Raw genomic sequence first — 20,704 nt, 5'->3', positions numbered from 1 at the left:
GCAGTGTGTTTACAAATGCCTTAACAAATGATTCTGAAATGTGCATTGATTTCAGTAAGCGCATGTCACGGATGCTGGAAGAGATTCTAGCGGGATAGTAAAGCTGACCTTGAGGTTTAGGTTTATTATTATCACATGCACTGAAGAACAGTGAAAAGCCACGTTATCCATGCTATCTAAACAGGTGAAATGTACCATATATCGATACAATTAGTTCAAACTCAAGTACAATAGATAGACCGAAGGAGAAGATACAGAGTGCAGGATATAGTTCATAGCATTGTCTATCGAACTAATACGCTACAATGTCCTAAAAGTCCAATGTCCGCCATGGACTAGTGATGAATGGAACAGTACCTTAGTTTATGGAAGGATTGCTCAGAAGCCTGATAACATATGGGAAGAAACTGTTCCTGAGTCTGGTGATGCACACTTTCAAGCTTCTGTACCTTATGGCAGCAGGGACAAGAAGGAAGCAAGGAGAAGCCTTCGATTATGTTGGCTGCTTTTCTGAGGTAACATGGTGTAGATGCATTCAATGGTGGGAAGTCTGTTCTGTGTGTTGGAATGGATATATCCGGATATGTCGCTACATCCACAACTCTGCAATTTATTGCTGTCTTCGGCAGAGCTGTTCCCAAACCAAGCTCTGATGCAACCCGGCAGTATGCTTTCTATGGTGCGTCTGAAGAGGTTTGTAAGAGTCATTGGACTCATGCTGAATTTTCTCAGTCTCCCCAGGATATGGAGGTGTTGGTGTGCCTTCTTGGCTGTGGCACCAATGTGGTAGGCCCATGACAGATCATCGGCAATATTAACAGCAAGTATTTGAAGCTCTCTACTGCCAAATGATCAACACAGGACATGTAATGAAACCCTAGTCAGAAATTAAACCGAAATTATAATTTTGTTACATGCTTTAAGTCACAGTATTCTAGTTTTAATGAACTTGCAGCATTCATGGCATATGCTTACTGAAAGCAGTGCACAATTCTGGCATTTGATTTAATGAACAGGGTCCATAAAAATCATGAGTTGCTTTTATACTTAAAAGATGTGTTGTGGCATCAAGAGATGATTTGTCCCTTTCAAGCTGCCTCTATGTAGTCTATCAAGTGAAAGACTATCATGGGCATGCAACGAATAAAAAAATAATTCTGCGCATTATATCACAGTGACACTCTAACAATCCCTTTTAAGGATAGTATTATCACATCAGACTAATTTCAAACTGAACAGCAGCAATTATCTTTCCCTCCATAGACCTGTTTTCCAGCACTATCAAAGCTTCATGCACATAATTAGTGCTGGGTTTTCATTGTTGCTATTGTTGATGTTGAGCTAGCTGGTTGCAATGAGCTCCACACAGAGAGAAAAGCACTCTGTGGATCAAAGGCCCAGCAAAGACTTGGACCTCCTCTGTGTGGATTTTATTGCAGTTGGAATAACTACAATTCGGCTGAAGTTGAGAGTTGAAACATGATTTTTAGGTGTGTTTCAGATCGAATCTTTTATCAGAGTAATATGGGGCTTTTCGTATGGATATATTTGACCCTTTCACAACTGAATGGTGCAAAAGCTGCAGAAGATAGCGGAGAAGAGAAACAAGGTTGTTTCCTGTACTGAAGAGTGAGTGTTGCTAATTATAACAAATTTTAAAAAAATTACAATACATTTTGAAATAGAAATTAATTTTGAGGAGAACAATTTTGATTTATTAAAAACAGAACCTGAATGATGCTGTTTGTAATCCATTTCTGAGCATGTGAGAGATCAGAGATGTTCTCATTCATTTGTTCCTGGCAATATCTTGTCTTATGTGCATTTCTACGATGATTTTTGCTATGTCTTGGTACACGTGACAATAATAAACCAACACCAATGTCTAAACATTAATATTTTACACCAAATAATAACTTTAAATATTCAATGCAGAGATGAATTTTAAAAGATAACTTCCCTCAGTTACATTGTTCGTATTCAGAATAGAATTCATAGGTTCAGGAAAAAGGAAGCTTTGCACGAAAGAGATCCTTGCTGCATTTGCCATTTAACAGAAATCTCATAACGTCATTGGCAATGGGGAATTGAGCCGAATACATTAAGTTGCAATGGCAATACTATTAGAATGAAAGAAGAACCCAGTTGTCCAGATAGACACAAAAAGGTGGAGTAACTCAGCGGGACAGGCAGCATCTCTGGAGAAAAGGAATGGGTGACGTTTCAGGTCAAGACCCTTCTTCAGACGTCTGAAGAAGGGTCTTGACCGGAAATGTCACCTATTCTCTCCAGAGATGCTGCCTGTCCCGCTGAGTTACTCCAACTTTTTGTGGCTATCTTCGGTTTAAACCAGCGTCTGCTGTTCCTTCCGACACAAGTTGTCCAGTAATTTCTTTGGCTTACCTTTAGGAAAACTTCTGGAATAATTTTTAGGTGGTGGCTACACTGGATAGATTGCACCAAATAGGACGCACTGTATCAGACCATTCGGCCCAATCAGGCCATGCAGTGTTAATAATCCATTTGAACCTCCTTCTGTCTTTCCTCATCTTAAATCTATTAATGTAACTTCTATTCCCCTCTCTGTTATGTGCTTGTCCTGTCCCCATTTATCACATCCAAACTCTTTGCCTCAGCCATTCCCTGTGATATTGAGTTCTACATTGTTGTCATTCGTTGAGTTCCCTGTTAGATGCCTTGGTATGTATCATATTTCTGTGACCTTTAATGATGCACTACTCACTAGTGGAAACATCCTGTTTGCTTTCACTTTCTCAAAAACCTCCCAGAGTTTTAAAGGTCCAATGTGCCTGTAAAGTTGCAGCAAATAATAATTTCATTATTCTTATCCCAGTGTGTGTGGCAATTAACTCTTGCCTAATGTTCATTTGTTTTCTCTCTTTCCCAGTTCTCATGATATTAATTTAATTTTAATTCTGCTTCAATTTCCACAGGCTCTGTCTGATATCCTGCTTCCTGCATTTTCTGATTTTACTTAAGGTACCTGTATCTGCAGATATTTTTTTGATTTTTCTCTACCCAACAGCCTGCTTTTCCCGTGAGAAAAGGGACTCAATCTGTTCATCGTTTCTAGATACATTTATTCTCACCTTTTTGATGTCATCCTTGCAAATCATTCTGTGCTCTCTCCAGTCTCATTTAATCCTTTTTTTAAATGGTAACCAGCATTGTGTGTGGTCTAATCAGGAGCTCTACAAAATGTGGACGAAGAAACTACAGATGCTGGTTTAAACCGAAGATAGACACAAAATGCTGGAGCAACTCAGTGGGACAGGCAGCAACTCTGGAGAGAAGGAATGGGTGACGTTTCGGGTCAAGACCCTTTTTCCGACTGAGACTCGGGGGAGAGAGAAACACTGGTGTGAAAACACAGATCAAAGCAGACGATGATAAGGAAATGATAAGGAAATGATTATTTTGCTTGGGCAGCTTGTGGCCCAGTGGTATGAACATTGACTTCTCCAACTTTAGATAGTTTCTCTGTCCCTCTCTTCCCCCCCCCCCCCTTCCCAGTTCTCCCTCTACCTGTCTCCACCTATATCCTTCCTTTGTCCCTCCCCCCTGACATCAGTCTGAAGAAGGGTCTCGACCCGAAACGTCACCCATTCCTTCTCTCCTGAGATGCTGCCTGACCTGCTGAGTTACTCCAGCATTTTGTGAAATAAATACCTTCAATTTGTACCAGCATCTGCAGTTATTTTTATTACATAAGGAAATGTAGAATGGTTCATTGTTTAACTGAGGGGAAGGTGATAACGAGGCATACAACCAGCCAAATTTAACCAGGAGGACAATGAAAATAGTCGGAGAACGAGGATGTGGGAGGGATGGAGAGAGAGGGAAAGTAAGGGTCACTTGAAGTTAGATAAATCAATATTCAAACCGCTGGGTTGTAAGCTGCCCAAGCAAAATATGGGATGCTGTTCTACAAAGTTTAGCATAATGTCCCTTGTTTTCATTTCTATCCCTCTAGAAATAAGTGTTGGTTGGATTTTTTTAAACAACTTTGATAATCTGTGGAATGACTTCCTGCGCTGCAGTGTTAGCAAAAGGATATGAAGGATGGGCTTAATTGATTTAATGGCCTTTACTCTTATCTGACAGGTGAACTCAGTGTTTCCAAATCTGCAGTCTTCCAAATCACCATATCATCTCAACGCGGGCAACATGACTGATGCTTTTCACATTCGTTTTCTTGAAAAGGTTTCATCTTAAACATGCCTTTGGTGAAACAGCACCATATTGGCTGCCACGTTATTTTTTTCTCGCCTTTTACAAAAGACTAAGAAAAACAGAAACTTGATTTATGTTCAGTATAAAAGCAAAGGTTTGTGCTTAGCTGGAGGCTTGCATAATCCGTTAAATGGAATGGAAGACAATTCCATGGAAACCAGTTTATTGAACAAGTGATACATTGAGCCTGAATCTGAGGTGACAATTTGTAATTTTCGGAATTCAGTGGGCTAGCTGAGAGTTACAACATTTCGCGGGTTTGCAGAAAAGATCACTGGTACACAAGTTTCTTTGAATGTTTTTATTAAACAGTTAATAAACTCATTTTATCTTTCAAATCCGTTCCAATTGCATCGAAGAAGCTATAAACATCTCAGCAACATGCTACCTGACCTGCTGAGTTACTCCAGCATTTTGTGAATAAATCAGCAATTTAGTGGACAGATTGTGTGGATCATAAGCAGACGAGCAGGTGTGTGGGTGGACAGTGCGCTGTGTTATTCTCTTTATCTGGGTCAGAACACTGTTTATTAGGACAACAATTATTCTCATATAATAACTCCTTGAGCAGTGAATTTAAAGTCTGACATTAGATATCCATTAACCATGTAAATGTAACATTTTTATTCATTTTATGTGTTTACAAGACGATGTCAGGAGACAGAATTTCAAGAAAATGTAACAAATTCTTGTTCTAACACTAATTAACTAAAAACTACACACTAATTAGACCTTAACTGCAGAGTTGTGAAATTTTAATCCCTTTGTGATCCTGGCATTTTGTGAATAAATACCTTTGATTGTACCAGCATCTGCAGTTATTTTCTTACACTACCTGTTGCTCTACTGCGATTTCTACTCAAGGTATGTCCACTTTGAAGAAGTTCTCCTCCTCTCTTCAGCTATAACCTTCCTTTGTCCCGCCCCCCTGACATCAGTCTGAAGAAGGGTCTCAACCCGAAACGTCACCCATTCCTTCTCTCCTGAGATGCTGCCTGACCTGCTGAGTTACTCCATCATTTTGTGAATAAATACCTTCGATTTGTACCAGCATCTGCAGTTATTTTCTTACACTACCTTTCCAACATCTGCAGTTCTTTATGATTTTTCAGTCTCAACGAGCCAGTGCCCATAGCTCCACTGAGACAGAGAATAACAAATGTTCAGCTCTCTCCTCAGTAGTGAGTGGATCTCACTTTATCTTGAACTATGGCCCCAGCTTCTACATTTTCCCATCAATGGAGAATCCTCACTCTATCGTCCCTGAGAGAATATTTATTGTTTTGGTGAGATTACTTTTCATTCTTCTAAACTCAAGGCTTTACCTGCAGAACTTTAACTCAAAGGTAATAAATAATTCTGGTGATAATTTGCTGCAAGTATATCTTTGATTAATGCTGTACCATACCAGCCAGTATGTAGTGCTTCAGTTGCGGTCTTGCCATAGTTTTGTGCAAGACCTCCCTCCTTTTAAGGTCCGTCAATGAGCACAACAAGTCCTTTGACCAACCGAGTCCACAATAACCCATTTGCACTAATCCTATTTTAATCTTCCCACAGTCCTATCAACTCTTCCTGAATTCTCCCACTCACCTACGCACAAGGGGTGATTTACAATGGCCAATTAACCGACCAACAAATACACCTTTGGGACGTGGGAACATCACGTGGTCACAGAGAGAAAATGCTGTCTATGTATAATTTGCACTGGAGTCAGGATTGAACCTGTTCACCGGACCTGTAAGAGAGCAGTTCCTATCACTACACCACAGTGCATCAAGACTTCAAGAGACTTGCCACCTTTTGAGGAGGTTGCAGAACTGCTGTGGTTTTCATAGAAGGCAGCACAGATATAGAAAAAGCTTAGTTGGTGCTGTTCAAAATTATTCTCTGACCTGTGAACAAGTACTTATTTCCCTGCAACAAGAAATGTCAGGACACTTTGTTCAGACATGTTCAAACACTCCAGAATGTTGTCTTGAAAATGAAAAAAAAATTGCAGATGATGGAAATCTAAAATAAAAGTGCTGCAAATAATCTGCAGGTTATGCTGCATCTGTGGGAAGAGAAACAGAGATAATGCGTCAGATCGAAGAGCCTTCATTATCTTTCCTCTGTAAGGAATGGAGGAGGTACAGTTGTAGTGAGCAACATGTCTGGTTTGAGAGAAACAATTAATGACAGCAAAATCAAGTTTTGGAATACTGAGTGGGAATTTGGTCTGACGATCTTTAAAACACTGCTCACATTCACTTATCTATTATTGAACATGTCACAGTCTGGGAGGGAGGCGAATAGACTCAGGTTTCTAGAGACTAATTGCAGGATTTCGTTTTCACAAACAGAGAGTATTGAACTCTCAAAAGGGCAAAGTTGCAAACGTAATGCTGCCACAGGATAACATTCGTTTGATAATCTTGTTTCTGGCAAGTGAGTTCACTTGTGTTTGACCTTGAGCATGCGAGAGACGGAGAATTAAGATGAAGGAATTATCCTGAGTTGTTGCAACAAACTTGGCTGTTGCTATTTTCTGGCCTATTCCCAACAACAAAAACCATCAGCCTGTTTGGCAACAGGGGCACATGGCAGGAGAGAAGCCGGAAGAATCTTACTCCTGGCGATCACGAAGCAGTATCACAGATCAATACTGGCAACTGGGCAATGTCTGAAATCCTGCAATGTTATGAAGAGAAGTTTGCTCAATCTCAGGCAGGTAACAGTCCAAAAACAGAATTGGATTTAGACAGGAGCAGAGGCAAGAGTGTAGAGTGAGGTCACTACCTAAGATAGTGTCCATACATGGGCACAACACAAAATGCTGGAGGAACTCAGCCGTTCAGGCAGCATCTGTGGAGGGAATGAACAGATGACATTTTGGGTCGAGACCGTTTTTCAGACTGAGTTCCTCCAATACTTCATGTTTTGCTCAAGATTCCAGCATCTATAGTTCCTTGAGTCTCCATAGCACCATTGTTCTGGATTCTGTGCATTGTCAGATGGCAGAGTTGGGGTAATTCATTATTGTAATATTTTTAGATTGTGCTGCTGAATTTAGGGCACTGCTGAGCTTCAGGGACTATCCAGCCAACAACTTACTTATCTTGATCTGCCTGATAACTTGTTGTCTAAAGCATTGCACTGCCCTAAATTCAGTGGAAAAATGCTAAAAATACTACAGTAATCAATTACCCCCACACTGTCAGTAGAAACTAAACTTGTAAAACATTTCCCAATGGTCTAAGGCCTTATTTTGGTACCTGTTTAAAAAAAAAAAAATATGCACAATAAAACAAATACTTCTGCTTAAACCTTTTAAACTAAAAATCCTAATTTAAGAAAAAAAGTAAATGCCAACATGCTGCAATGGTACCTGTAGCACTCTTGTCTCCGAGATTTCTTTTAAACCGCACTGCAGAACCATAGCACACAATCATTGACTGGTAGTGTAAGATAGTCTGAAGAAGGGTCTCGGCCCGAAACGTCACCCATTCCTTCTCTCCTGAGATGCTGCCTGACCTGCTGAGTTACTCCAGCATTTTGTGAAATAAATACCTATTATTGACTGGTACCTCATTGCAGAATGGAGTAAGAATTTCACTGCTTACTTCAGTGGAACAGATGGATGAGAGGGGAGTAAATGGTGGGCAATATTCCCACCTTCAATTGGTTTTCCTTCGTTCATTCATTGATGTACATTGGCAACTATCATTTTACATTTAGGTCATCGAGGCAGACAAACGTGAGGAATAACTGGAAATGGTCCCAATCCACAATTCGAAAAGTCACATGCAGATTTTATCACGTAGGTGGTATCAAAGTGAACCAATAGGCTCATTCACCAGACTTCTCTTAAACTGTGTATGATACGCCCTTCTTTTTGCTTTAATTCCTTTTTTTGTCATTTTTTATTAGTAGTGTCAGTACTGTTCCAAGATCTGGGAAATGTGTACCATGAATGTCTAAGGCATACTGTTGTTTCAGATTTCCTGGCCTTCACAATGTCTTCCATGTTTTCTTTGACTGGGGTTGCAATCCATTTGCGTTTACCTTTCATCCAAGAGAACCTGAATGAATCAACACTTGCTTCTTTGTATTGGGTTCAGGTGTCCAACTGAACACTTCTAATATTCAAAATGTACTTCCTTGGTACTTGTGGCCATTAGATCATTGTTTTGATTGCATAGATAGTAACCCATCCCTTGTAGTATTTATGGTAGTCTGAAAGATCTTTGATATTTGACAGATCTGGTTTGTCACATGTGTTTGATGTTAATGAATGTATTTGCCCTAATCACACTTGTGACAGATTTAGTTTGATGAAAACTTGTCGAACTTGGTGCCTGTCAATTCTGCAAATAAATGCTATGAAGCTGCAATTGGTACTGCATGTTCTCCCATGTTTGGTTTATCATCATCTTGGGACCACCACATTGTCGAAAAGTCTCATCCACTTTAGGCAGCGCGACAAAGCACAAGAGTAACTCAGCGGGTCAGGCAACATCTCTGGGGAATAGGATCGGTGACATTTCAGGTTGGACCTCTCTTCAAAGTGTAGAAGGGTCCTGTCCCAAAATGCCACCTATCCATGTTCTCCAGGGATGCTGCCTGACCCGCTGAATTACTCCAGCATTTTGTATCTTTTCTTGGTAAACCACCATCTGCAGTTCCTTGCTTCGATAATCGGTGTTGATCTGACTTGTCTATGCTGAAATTCCATTGTTTCTGAATTATCTACCTTATCCTCCACTTGGTTCTTTGGTGGACATGGGGCTGGTGGAGGCTCACAGGCATTTGTACCTTGCAGGCCTGATAACTTGTAACACTCTAGCAGGTCCCCTTGAACATTTCTACATACTTGCCCAATAGCATATCTAAACTCAACAGCTCTCTCCCGCCTGATTTCAATTTTCTGAGCCTTGATTTGCAAAATCAGCTCCTACCATCCATAGTTCCGTTGGCCTACACTAAATATTTCATCTGGTCTAACATTTCAATATTTTGTCTGAGAATTTTTTCAAGTGCAGTGTATTCTTCATTGACAGTACTTGGCTGAACTCAGAACAGGACCAGGTTGGTTTTCCCTGAAAATTAGCCTACAGGATCAGCAAACATTTAGGAAGGCAAATGGGACACATTGGTCTTTATTACAAGAGGATTTGAGTAACAGAATAAATATGTCCTTCTGCAATTCCATTGTTTTGTTAAGATCTTTTCATGCAAGGTACATTTATAAGCCCTTGAATTTATAAATTGTCTTTTAGATTTATTTTTAGATTTAGAGATACAGCGCGGAAACAGGCCCTTTGGCCCACCAAGTCCGCGCCGCCCAGCGATCCCCGCACAATAACACTATCCTACACACACTAGGGACAATTTTTACATTTACCCAGTCAATTAACCTACATACCTGTACGTCTTTGTAGTGTGGGAGGAAACCGAAGATCTCGGAGAAAACCCACGCAGGTCACGGGGAGAACGTACAAACTCCGTACGGACGGCGCCCGTAGTCAGGATCGAACCTGAGACTCCGGCGCTGCATTCGCTGTAAGGCAGCAACTCTACCGCTGCGCCACCATGCAATGCCTGGACATCACAAAGACTTTATAACTAATCGAGCTCTGCAGAAGAGGTCACACCATGTGCTGTTAGGATATTAATGCTCAGACTAAGGAGGAATAAGAAATTGGAATTTATAGACCTGCTAGAATTGCAAATCAGGACATTACACTCTGAATTTAAAATATTAATCTTAAAAATAGTTAGTGGGGGACTTATATAACTGCTGCTATTGCCAAAAACTGTAGATGTCACTTTTCAAAATTGACAGAAAATGCTGTTTAAATTCAGTTTATTAGGTAGCTGTGACTCAGAGGTTTAAAAACAACTGTGCAGCAATTTGTCGTTTATTAATGCTAATACTAATGCAGCCAGCTGCGTATTATTCACTGTTCATGAGAAGGTTCTTGCACTGTCTATTTTTTGAACATTATCTCAAGCATCTGCCAGGGTAAATGTTCACTTGAACCCTCCATCCAACATAAATTTCTGAAAATCCATGATTTGAGTTTTCCAACATGAGTCTCAGATGTTGGAAATGCAGAAGTGCGAAAGGTGCCATATAAAACACTAACTAGTACTTTTACCTGTTTTTTTTCTTTCTCGAGTACAATGGCATCTCTGCTGGTTTTGTTTGATGAAACACTGTTGTTTTTCAACGAGATGATGCCTTTGTGTATTTTGTATTTTATATTTTATTTCATTTAATTTATTTTAATGACAATACATTTACACGAATGGTGCACTCTTGCAGTGCAGAGGGTCCCAGGGGCAGCATTTAAGTAAATCAAAATTAGTTGGTTCCTGCAGAAAATTAGAGGTAAAGATTGCAATTCAAATACCTGCATTAATACCATATGAAGTACTGGGTCTTAGTCCCATGGAGTTTAGGGATATACAGTACCTAATCACTGGTTCTTTAAACTCTAGACTTTCCTCCGTCCACATAACGTGAAAGTCAAGAGTCAAGAATCAAGAGTGTTTTATTGTCATACTAATAATAATAATAATAATAATGTATTTTATTTATATAGCGCTTTTCATATACTCAAAGCCGCTTTACAGAGATTTAGAGAACATAGGGAAATTAATAAATAGATAAATAAGTAAATAAATAGACGAACAGAGAAAGGAGACAGAAGGTGAGGTGACCTTCAGTGGTTGAAGGCAGTGCTGAACAGGTGAGACTTCAGCGATGTTTTGAATGTGGTGAGTGTGGGGGAGTCTCTAACGTTTTGGGGTAGTGAGTTCCATAGGGTGGGAGCAGCGATGGAGAAAGCCCTGTCCCCCCAGGATCTGAGTTTGGTCCGGATGTGGGGGGATAGGGGGGATACTAGACCAAGTGGAACCTCTCCTGCATTCGTGCAGCACCCTCTCCTCTCCCCCCTCTCCCCCCCCCCCCTCCCCCCCTCCCTCCCCTCCTCCTCCCCCTCTCCCTCCTCCCCCCCTCCCTCACCTCCTCCTCCCCCTCCCTCTCCTCCCCGCCCCTCACCCTCCCCTCCCCTCCCTCTCCCCCTCCCCCTTCCCCTCCCCATCCCATCCCTCCCCTCCCCTCCCCCCTTCCCCCCAATCCATCCCTCTGAACCCTCCTTATCCTCCCTCCTCCCCCTCCCTCCCTCCCTCCCTCCCACCCCTCACTCCACCCCCTCCCCCCTCCCCCCCTCCCTGGGAGATAGATTTAAACTTTAAAATGTGAATAAGTTTAAAAATATAACACCGATTTCAATGAAACTTCTTCCATTAGCACCAAAGGGACGACGGTGAGTAAGGTGGGCTTAAAATTGTCATAGAAACATAGAAACAACGAAAATAGGTGCAGGAGGTGGCCGTTCAGCCCTTCGAGCCAGCACCGCCATTCATTGTGATCATGGCTGATCATCCACAATCAGTAACCCATGCCTGCCTTCTCCCCATATCCCTTGATTCCAATAGCCCCTAGAGCTCTATCTAACTCTCTTTTAAATCCATCCAGTGATTTGACCTCCACTGCCCACAATGTCACGCTATCGTGTACCGTTTTGGGTGTAGTTCAGGAACAAACAAACAAACAAACGAGAGTTTTAGTATATAGATGCCCCAGTTAGAACAATGATGGAACAGTGAAAGCCAGCTTGCCGTCCCACAAGAGGAGAAAGGAAAGTCATTGGATGGGGTCTGTCAAACAGGCTGGTGCTGCACATGCACAGTGTGAAATGCTCTCATCCTAGATATGACACAGCTGCTTCCACCTTAAATCACTGCTCCATTAATTTACCATTTCAAATTCCCTGCTGTGGACTCACATCAACTCGGGTTGCCATGCTACTGTTCAATTTCACACACGAGTCTTCACCATCAGAAAATAACTAAACCAAATTTGGTCGCCACAAGTAGACAGCTAACAAAGGATTATCTGGATTGGCATGTTCTGAGGCGCTAAATGGAGACCATGTTCCTTTCTGGGCATTCAAACTATTAATTTGTATTTAGGACAAAAACAAACAAACAAGAATTTGTAATTTACCAAATTCCTAAGCGTACTTGTACAGCGAGTGAAATCAATGACAACCCTCAGCGGCCCACTGTCACTCTGAATGTTAGAATATGTGCAGAGTATTCACCTGTCATGTTTCTATCAGGACATTCATGAAATTAAATTAATTACTTGCTAATTACAGTAGGATTAATGTCAGATTAGCGTGATCAATGGTTTGTTTGTGGGCGCGCTCTTGGTAGACAGAAGGGGACAGTCTCTGTGCGAGGTGATTCAATAACTTCATGCCTGCCCAATACAATATGTAAGTACAAACTACACAGAAGGTCTGATGTCAGCCTTGTAGCTTTACATCAGCAGGGACTGGTGCAGGCAGTGCAGGCCAACTTGTTCAAATGGGTCACCAACATTGACCCAAAAGTTTAGTGAAGGTCATTTAAATTTTTGACTAATATTGTTTCATTAATTTACTTAAGTAAATTTTATTAATTTTTCAACTTACTCTTATTTTAGGAGTTTATAATTTTTGGATTGTTTAAATATATTTCAGTTTTTAGATACCTCTGATCATTTTCAAACGGATGATGATGTGCCTTCCTGTGGGATTCTCGAGGCAATTCAATGATAAATGAGTTGCCCAAAAATTGGGAGTTTGCATTGCACAGGCTATCAAGCAATATCTGGTACATTCTCCAATGGGGTCTTTCAATGACTTCAATGGTTTTATAATCCATTACCCAAGGCCTAATCCCTGCCTGCAGACTGCTTTTCATTCCAAGGTGACTGCAAATCCATAGACTCACTGCAGCCACATGAACACCAAAAGTAATTGCAGTCATGGCAATACTGCCAAGGTTGGGGTGGGTGCTTGGTAAGGAGAGGTGTCAGCTCAATGTGAGGACCAGATCATTCAGGGCTCAACTTAATGCATCAGGTCGATGATCTGCTTGGTTCAGCATCAACTAATCAGAGTAATTACGGCAGCTTTATAAAAAGTAGGAATCCTTCCAGCATGGAGACAAATTATCGAAGAGTTTGCATAACCATCCACCCTCTTTAATTGTTCCACATTTAAGAAAAGAGAAAATCAATAAGTTGCAATTCACTAACAAAGCAAAAGAAGTACTGGAAATGCAATGCGTCACAGAGGAACTGGTAAGGAAACAGATGGGTTAATATTTTGGGGCAAGAGCAAGAGGGGTAACTATTGGGATCGAACAACGAAGTGAAAGAAACACCAGCTGCAGTAAGATCCGAAGGCACCTCATGTCATCATTATCAGGCAGAAAATTGATGCTGAGTCAGATGAGAAGATGTTAAGGCAGATAACTAAAAGCTTGATCAAAGAGGTAGACTTTAAGGGGTATATTAATAATGGTGCACAGTCAGAGAAGTCAAGAGATGAAATCCTGGTACTTAAGATCTTGTTAGTTGGAATTCCACAGGCAACAATACAGTATCCCAATACAGGGATAAGCAAACTAGAATTAGAGAAGTGCAGAGATCTCTGAATCAGCCATTCGTGAATCATTTATCCTGATAAAAACGCCAATGGTTCTGCTTTGTGTGAGGTGTATGAAATAGATTTTCCATCTTTCACACCACTGTCCGACAATGGCTAATGGTGACAGTGGCTAATATTCTGAAACTTTCCTCCACACTTGAAGCTTCTCCGAGACAAAATAATTGCTGATTATTTGGGGGAATCGGTGTAGGAATTACACATACATTTGTCTCCTCACATTGCAACATCAATGACTTCAATTTGCAAAGCATTTTTAACATTGGAAATAAGCCAAGGTGCGACACAGGACAATCTCCTAACAAAAATAATGATGCTGAACCACACTGGGAACTAAAGCAGTAGGTTTCAAAAAGAGACACAAAGGCTGGAGCAACTCAGTGGTTCAAGCAGCATATCTGGAGAATATGGATAGATGATGTATTCACAAAATGCTGGAGTAACTCAGCAGGTCAGGCAGCATCTCGGGAGAGAAGGAATGGGTGACGTTTCGGGTCGAGACCCTTCTTCAGACTGATGTCATAGATGATGTTTCGGGTTGGAACCATACGTCAGACCCGAAACGTGGCCATATTTTCCAGAGATGGTGCCTGACCCGCTGAGTTACTCCAGCACTTTGTGGTGCCTTTTTTTCCTTTCCCCTGACTCTCAGTCTGAAGAACGGTCTCGACCCGAAACGTCACCTATTCCTTTTCTCCAGAGATGTTGTCTGACCCGCTGAGTTATTCCAGCATCTGCAGTTCCTAGTGTCTCCCAATAGGTTTCAAAAGATCAGCCACAGCAAAAGGAAGGAGGGATTAAGGGAAGTTGAATTCTAGAGCACAGGCTTTGGTATTGAAGGCATGACAGCAGTGGTGTAGTAATTAAAATGTGTTGCACCATAATTATGAATTGGAGAAACATTGGCATCTTGGATGGTTTATAGTGCTGGAGAAGCTGAGAGATGGGGAAGGGTAAAGCCAGAGAGAGGTGAATTATTCACAACAAAGCATGACTGGACCAGTAACAAACACAAAGGTGATGGATGAATGAGGTAGGGCAGAGGGTTCAGAGTTTCAAATGAGACTAGGTTTACAAAGTGTGGAAGAGGGACATCCATTCTCCTTGTTGTTTGATGGTTAAAATCATTGCATTGCATCTTTCAATTCCTTTTGGTGTTTATCTGCTTTCCTGATTTTCCGCCAGAACTTTTGTGAGGTACAACTTCTCATTGCACCATTGCAGACAATAACATCCATCTCCCCTCCCCGTCCAACCTAGATATTTGTTACTTTAATGTTTCCTATTGTGTAGATTTTTTTCAAGTGATTTTATCTGAATGCTCCTGACCTCATTGGAGAAACAAATTGGAGGTTTTCGGAAGCTCAGCTGTGTAAAGAGCATAAAATCATTTACCTAGAGTTTACTGGTGGCGCGTATTATTTTACTGAGTGTATTTATTCAACTCCCACATGCTAGAGGGTTTAGTAACCAGACCCAGCTTGTTTTACATATATGTCGCTATTAATCATTATTCAAAATTTTTAAAATCCAAACTAAATCTCCACATGTTAATTGTACTCTGCGCATTTTGATATTTCTTTCTCAAAGGAGAGTTGAATGAAATATATTTGGAACAGCAACTTCCATGACACCTGGCTGTTAAATGAGGTGGAGGCAGCTTGAACATTGTCTTGGTGTTGCTTTGCCATGTACCTCTCGGTGGGGTTTCAAGTGTTGGGGGGACTTGGGCAGAGTTATCACCCGTGACTACCTGGGAAGTGTTAACTCATCAGTCAGTGTGTTATGTGTAGGGAGGAACTGCAGATGCTGGCTTAAATCGAAGAAAGACGCAAAACACTGGAGGAACTCAGCGAGATAGGCAGCATCTCTGGAGAGAAGGAATAGGTGACGTTTTGGGTCGAGACCCTTAAGAAGGGCTGTCCCGCTGAGTTAACCAGCATTTTGTGTCTACCTTCAATTGAAATTGTCTAACTTACTTCTCTAACTATATAGATAGGACATGTTCAGCTTGTACAGCTTTTCTGTGCTAGTGAGAGTACAGAATGCAACACATTCAGCATTATATTCAGATTTATGCTGAGGTTCAAAGTGACACATATTGATGGAAATATCAACACTGAAGCAGTTGTTTTACTTTTATTTTTATTGCTGCTAATTGTACAATTACACTGTGTGAAAACCTATTCATTTGCCAGACTTGTAATTTTTTAGAAAAGGAGAGTTGTCATTGTCATCGACATGTTTAGCTCTAAATGTTCAACTGGTCTCCCCCTCTTTGAATTTGCAGACAGCAACTTTATCCTTGCAAACGCTCAAGTGTGCCAAGGCTTTCCCATTGTCTACTGCTCGGATGGATTCTGTGAGCTCACTGGCTACGCACGCACAGAAGTCATGCAGAAGAATTGTGGATGCAGGTTCCTGCATGGAGCAGAGACCAGTGACCAACTTTCCATTCAGATCGAAAAATCACTCTACAGCACGCAAGAGTTTCAGGGGGAAGTACAGTTCTACAAGAAATCTGGTAAGAACTTCAGTAGTGAAGGGCACTGCATGATCACATGGACCTATTCCATGTTCTGTGATACAGTCATTCTGCAACTCATCAAAATGTTATGTAAAAGCATTGAAGAGGGAGAGTACATATTTGCATATCTTTCATTCATTAGCTCTATATCTCTCTACATCGCCGTCTATATCTCCCGTTTTCCTTTCCCCTGACTCTCAGTCTGAAGAACGGTCTCGACCCGAAACGTCACCTATTCCTTTTCTCCAGAGATATTGTCTGACCCGCTGAGTTATTCCAGCTTTTTGTGTCTATCCAGAATGATGACTGAGACTTATGTAATATACCTGGGCTATATCAATGCAAAGAAACTCGCCCGCTTTGCTTCATGTGTTCCCATTCGTTACATGATGCATCGTGATACACAGTCAAGCTCTGGTTGTTATCCTTTAACAACAGACACTGGCAATCTAAACTGGGCACCCTCTCCCCTTTACATCTGTCTTGTGCTAAAATGCTTTCACTTCTGAAAGATGATCAGTCCAATGCACATCCATCATATTTTGTCGAAGAAAACAGTCTCAGTTTGCATATTGCCTTTCCAGGCCCTTTCAAAAGGGCTTTTCAGCCAGTGACATTCTTTTTGAAGTTTAGTTACCATTTCAATGTAAGAAATACAACAACCAATATGAAGGTAATGGGCCCCCACCAACAGCAATGGTGCCATCACCAGACAATCTGTGTAACCGATGTTTATTGAGATATAGAATAACTTATGACTGGTTCGAACTTCTGTGTTCTTCAAAATGGTGCTGTGGGATCTTTATATCCAACCGAGAGAGCAAACAAGGCGTCAGTTTAACATGGATAAAAAAATGATTCCTTGACTGAAGAGTACTCAGTAAACGGATTTTCTTATGCTCAAGTCTCAGTCATAAATCAAATAACCTGTCTCAGAGGCCAGAGTACTAACATTGAACTGGAAACAACCAATAGAAGTTGTTCTTGCGCTGTATAGTCCACTACCAACATTTGGTCCTATTGTCTTTAAAGGAACTGAATTTCTAAAGCAGTGTACAAATGCTCCACTACTGTGCATCAAATCGAAGCTACCAATGCCAGTTTTCTGTTGACTTGTTCAGTCTAATCTTGCCTTATTATGGCATCAGCATATCGCACTCTGCCCTTTGAGTGGGATGTACTGCCAAGCAATTAGTTTTCATCTTTTGTTCCAACTTTCCTACAAACTTCAAGTTTCCTTTTAAAAAAAAACATGAACCCAGCCTTACAACGATGTCATTTACCTTCATTAAAAGTCTTCTCTAAGTATTCATCACAGTGAAAATAAAACAACTTAAATCACCCAGCTGCTTTGGTTAGTCTGGGACCATCCTGGCACTTTTGAATGCAATTGGGTGGGTTGAGGTGACCTAAACTATCTAATGTATCCATCCAAAACTGACCTCAATCTGGGCTTTGCAACTGCAGTGCTCAAAAGGGTAAAATATTCTTGGATTCTTTTAAATTAAGATGCCCTGCACTGCAGAGAAAATACATATTATAGTGAAGCAAATAAGAGGAATTTGTTTTCCATTTAAACTGCCTTTCATCGAACTCTGTGTCCTTCCAACAATGTTGTGGTATACAGACGAATTTCCTTTTTTTTTCATGTGTCTCATAGATAACAAAGCCACCCTTTTTCTGTGATAAATACCACATTGAAATTCTGTTAAATGAACATGATTCTGCCAAATAATTTGAGTGCTCTATTGTTCTGTTAATTTCAACCCTTGGATCAAAGTTGGCAGGAATCAAACACAAGAATACATTTGGGATCACAGTCAGAATTCCGTGGACAAGTAGATCTTCACAACAAACTACTTGGTTGGGTCCCCTCAGAGGTCAGCCTCATGTTACTTTTACCCCTTAGATCTTCCCCGTACACTGCCATCATGCACTATCTTCTCCATCCCCGAAAATCACTCCAACACTCTTGACCCCGACCTTCCAATAGACACTGATGTACTAATCCTGATTGCCAACTTTCAATATGCTCACTCTCAAGTCCCACAATATCCCTCCCAATCTCCTTTTGGCTGAGGTTTACCATCTTTCCCATTATCCAAGAATCACCTCTTCCTTTACAAAAGTGGATAGTGTTGTAAAGAAGGCTTATGGCAGGACTGTCTTCATTGGCCATGGCATTGAGCATGATGTGTGTGCTGCAGCTATGTAAAACTTTGGTTAGGCCGCATTTGGAGCATTGTGTGCGTTTCTGGTTGCCGCAGTAGTAATAATGTGGAGGGTTTGGAGAGGATGCAGAAGAGGTTCACCAAGATCTGGATGGGAATGTATTAACTACAGGAAGATTGTCTTATCTGGAATGTGAAAGGCTGAGGGGTGATCAAATAGAAGTTTATAAAATTATGAGTGCATAGTCAGGGTAGATAGTCAGAGTTTTGTTTTCATAGGGTGGGAATGTCAAATATTAGAGGGCATAGGTTTAAGGTGAAATTTACAGGAGATTTGCGAGGCAAGTATTTTACAGAGTGTAGGGGCCTGGGATATACTGTCAGACGAGGTGGTGGAAACACATATTTTGAGCAACATTTTAAATGGATTTAGATAGGCACATAGTGGGCAGAGAATAGAGGAATGTGGACCAAAAGCAGACAGATGGTAATAGGTCTAAATTAGCATCATAATGAGATTGCTCTATCCAGCCTAATACCCAGCTTAATTCTAGAATCTCACTATTAAAATTTCTCTTTGATACTCACTGCCATAGTGCAGAGGGTTCTGCTTGAAACATTCACTCCTCTTTCCTGTAAATCCATTGAGAAGACCAAAAAGAGTCTCGACCCGAAACGTCACCCATTCCTTCTCTCCTGAGATGCTGCCTGACCCGCTGAGTTACTCCAGCATTTTGTGTCTACCTTAGACCAAACCAATAATTGTAAATAGACCAGTTAAGACGAGAAGGAAATAAAATCCTGCATTTAACTCAGGTCAACCTTCATGTACCTAACTCAGTGATGAGCAGAAGGTTAATCCAACTTGTTCGTAGAGTTCTGGGATATGTTAATTTTTGGATCTCGTTAATATACTTCTTGTCCTACCAGCAGACAAGTAAGAAAGGAGATGAAGAGGAATTTATTTCATCAGATGGTGGTGAGCCTGTGGAATTAACTGCCACAGATGGCTGTGGAGGTCAAGTCAATGGAAATGTTATGGCGGAGATTGACAGATGCTTGATTAGTAAGGGTATTAGGGGTTATGGGGAGAAGGCAGGAGTTAGGGTTTGAGGGGGAAAGATCAGCCATGATGGCAGAGTAGACTTGATGGGCCGAATGGTCTAATTCTGCTCAAAAAAGTTATGAACATGACATAAATGAAGGGAGGAAATTATTCCTGAGCTTTAAGGGAAGGCATCCTAAGAGCCATGTGACTTAACCACCTCCCTCCTACATCCACTTCAACCCTAGCCAACCACTATGGACTTTGCACCACTCTAGATGCTCTACATTCTTTGGGTTTTGCACCATCTTAGTCTAGTTTACTGGGAATAACTGATAATTTATTGTATATTTATTGTTGTCGTGGCATCTAATGGGTCATAGTCATACAGTATTTCTTAACTTAACCCTGGAAAACCTTAGCTCTAACTGTAAAACTAATCCTAATCTTTTTAGATTATTGCTAATGATTAGATTCTGTCGTCTAAGCCCTAGCCATCAGAAATAGTCATAACAAGTTATTAATTTATTGTATTTTTAATTATTATATATTATGTGTATTATTGCATTTACGAGCCTGTTAAATTGCAACAAGTAAGAATTTCATTGTTCCATTGTTGGTACCAATGACAATTAAACATTTAAACTCTTTAATTAAACCCTGTTTAGGCGACTGCAACATCTAGGGGGAATTATCTGTTCAATGTAATTGTTCTGAATTAGGTTGTCAATAAACTCAGTCATTGCAGTTGTATTTCTGTGCTGCATTACCTACACTAAATATGCGTATGCATTATAAGAGGTCAGTGATAAATGACAAACACTGAAGGAATTTATGTAAGTGCAACGTTACTTTAATAGTTGTTTGTGACGGAACCTTCAATGAGATTGTGGAATCATTTTTGTTCCACTATTTTCAAAGTGGTCTTCTCTGTTCTTGATTTACAGGAGCTGCATTCTGGTGTTTACTTGACATTGTCCCCATTAAAAATGAGAAAGGGGAGGTTGTACTTTTCCTCATCTCTTTTAAGGATGTCACAGATAACCGAGGCAAAGTCCATCAGGGAGACTGGAAGGAAGGTAGGAGCATGAATGGTTGTTACTTCAATATTTTTATACCATCGCTTCTGCTCAGTCTCAAAGCCGTCATCTCATGG

At 40.8% G+C, this 20,704-nt stretch overlaps 1 protein-coding gene across 1 annotated transcript in view; it reads left to right on the top strand.

The window, feature by feature from the left end:
- LOC144607765 (voltage-gated delayed rectifier potassium channel KCNH8-like) overlaps nt 1-20,704 on the top strand; it is a 78,334-nt gene that overhangs the window by 16,387 nt on the left and 41,243 nt on the right. The window contains exons 2-3 of the mRNA XM_078424820.1: nt 16,096-16,329; nt 20,496-20,627. Of these exons, the coding sequence (XP_078280946.1) occupies nt 16,096-16,329; nt 20,496-20,627 (366 nt within the window). The remainder of the gene's footprint in view (nt 1-16,095; nt 16,330-20,495; nt 20,628-20,704) is intronic.

The sequence above is a fragment of the Rhinoraja longicauda genome, chromosome 29 (genome assembly GCF_053455715.1).
Source record: "Rhinoraja longicauda isolate Sanriku21f chromosome 29, sRhiLon1.1, whole genome shotgun sequence".
Lineage (NCBI taxonomy): Eukaryota > Metazoa > Chordata > Chondrichthyes > Rajiformes > Arhynchobatidae > Rhinoraja > Rhinoraja longicauda.
This window is presented reverse-complemented; position numbering and strand designations above follow the sequence as displayed.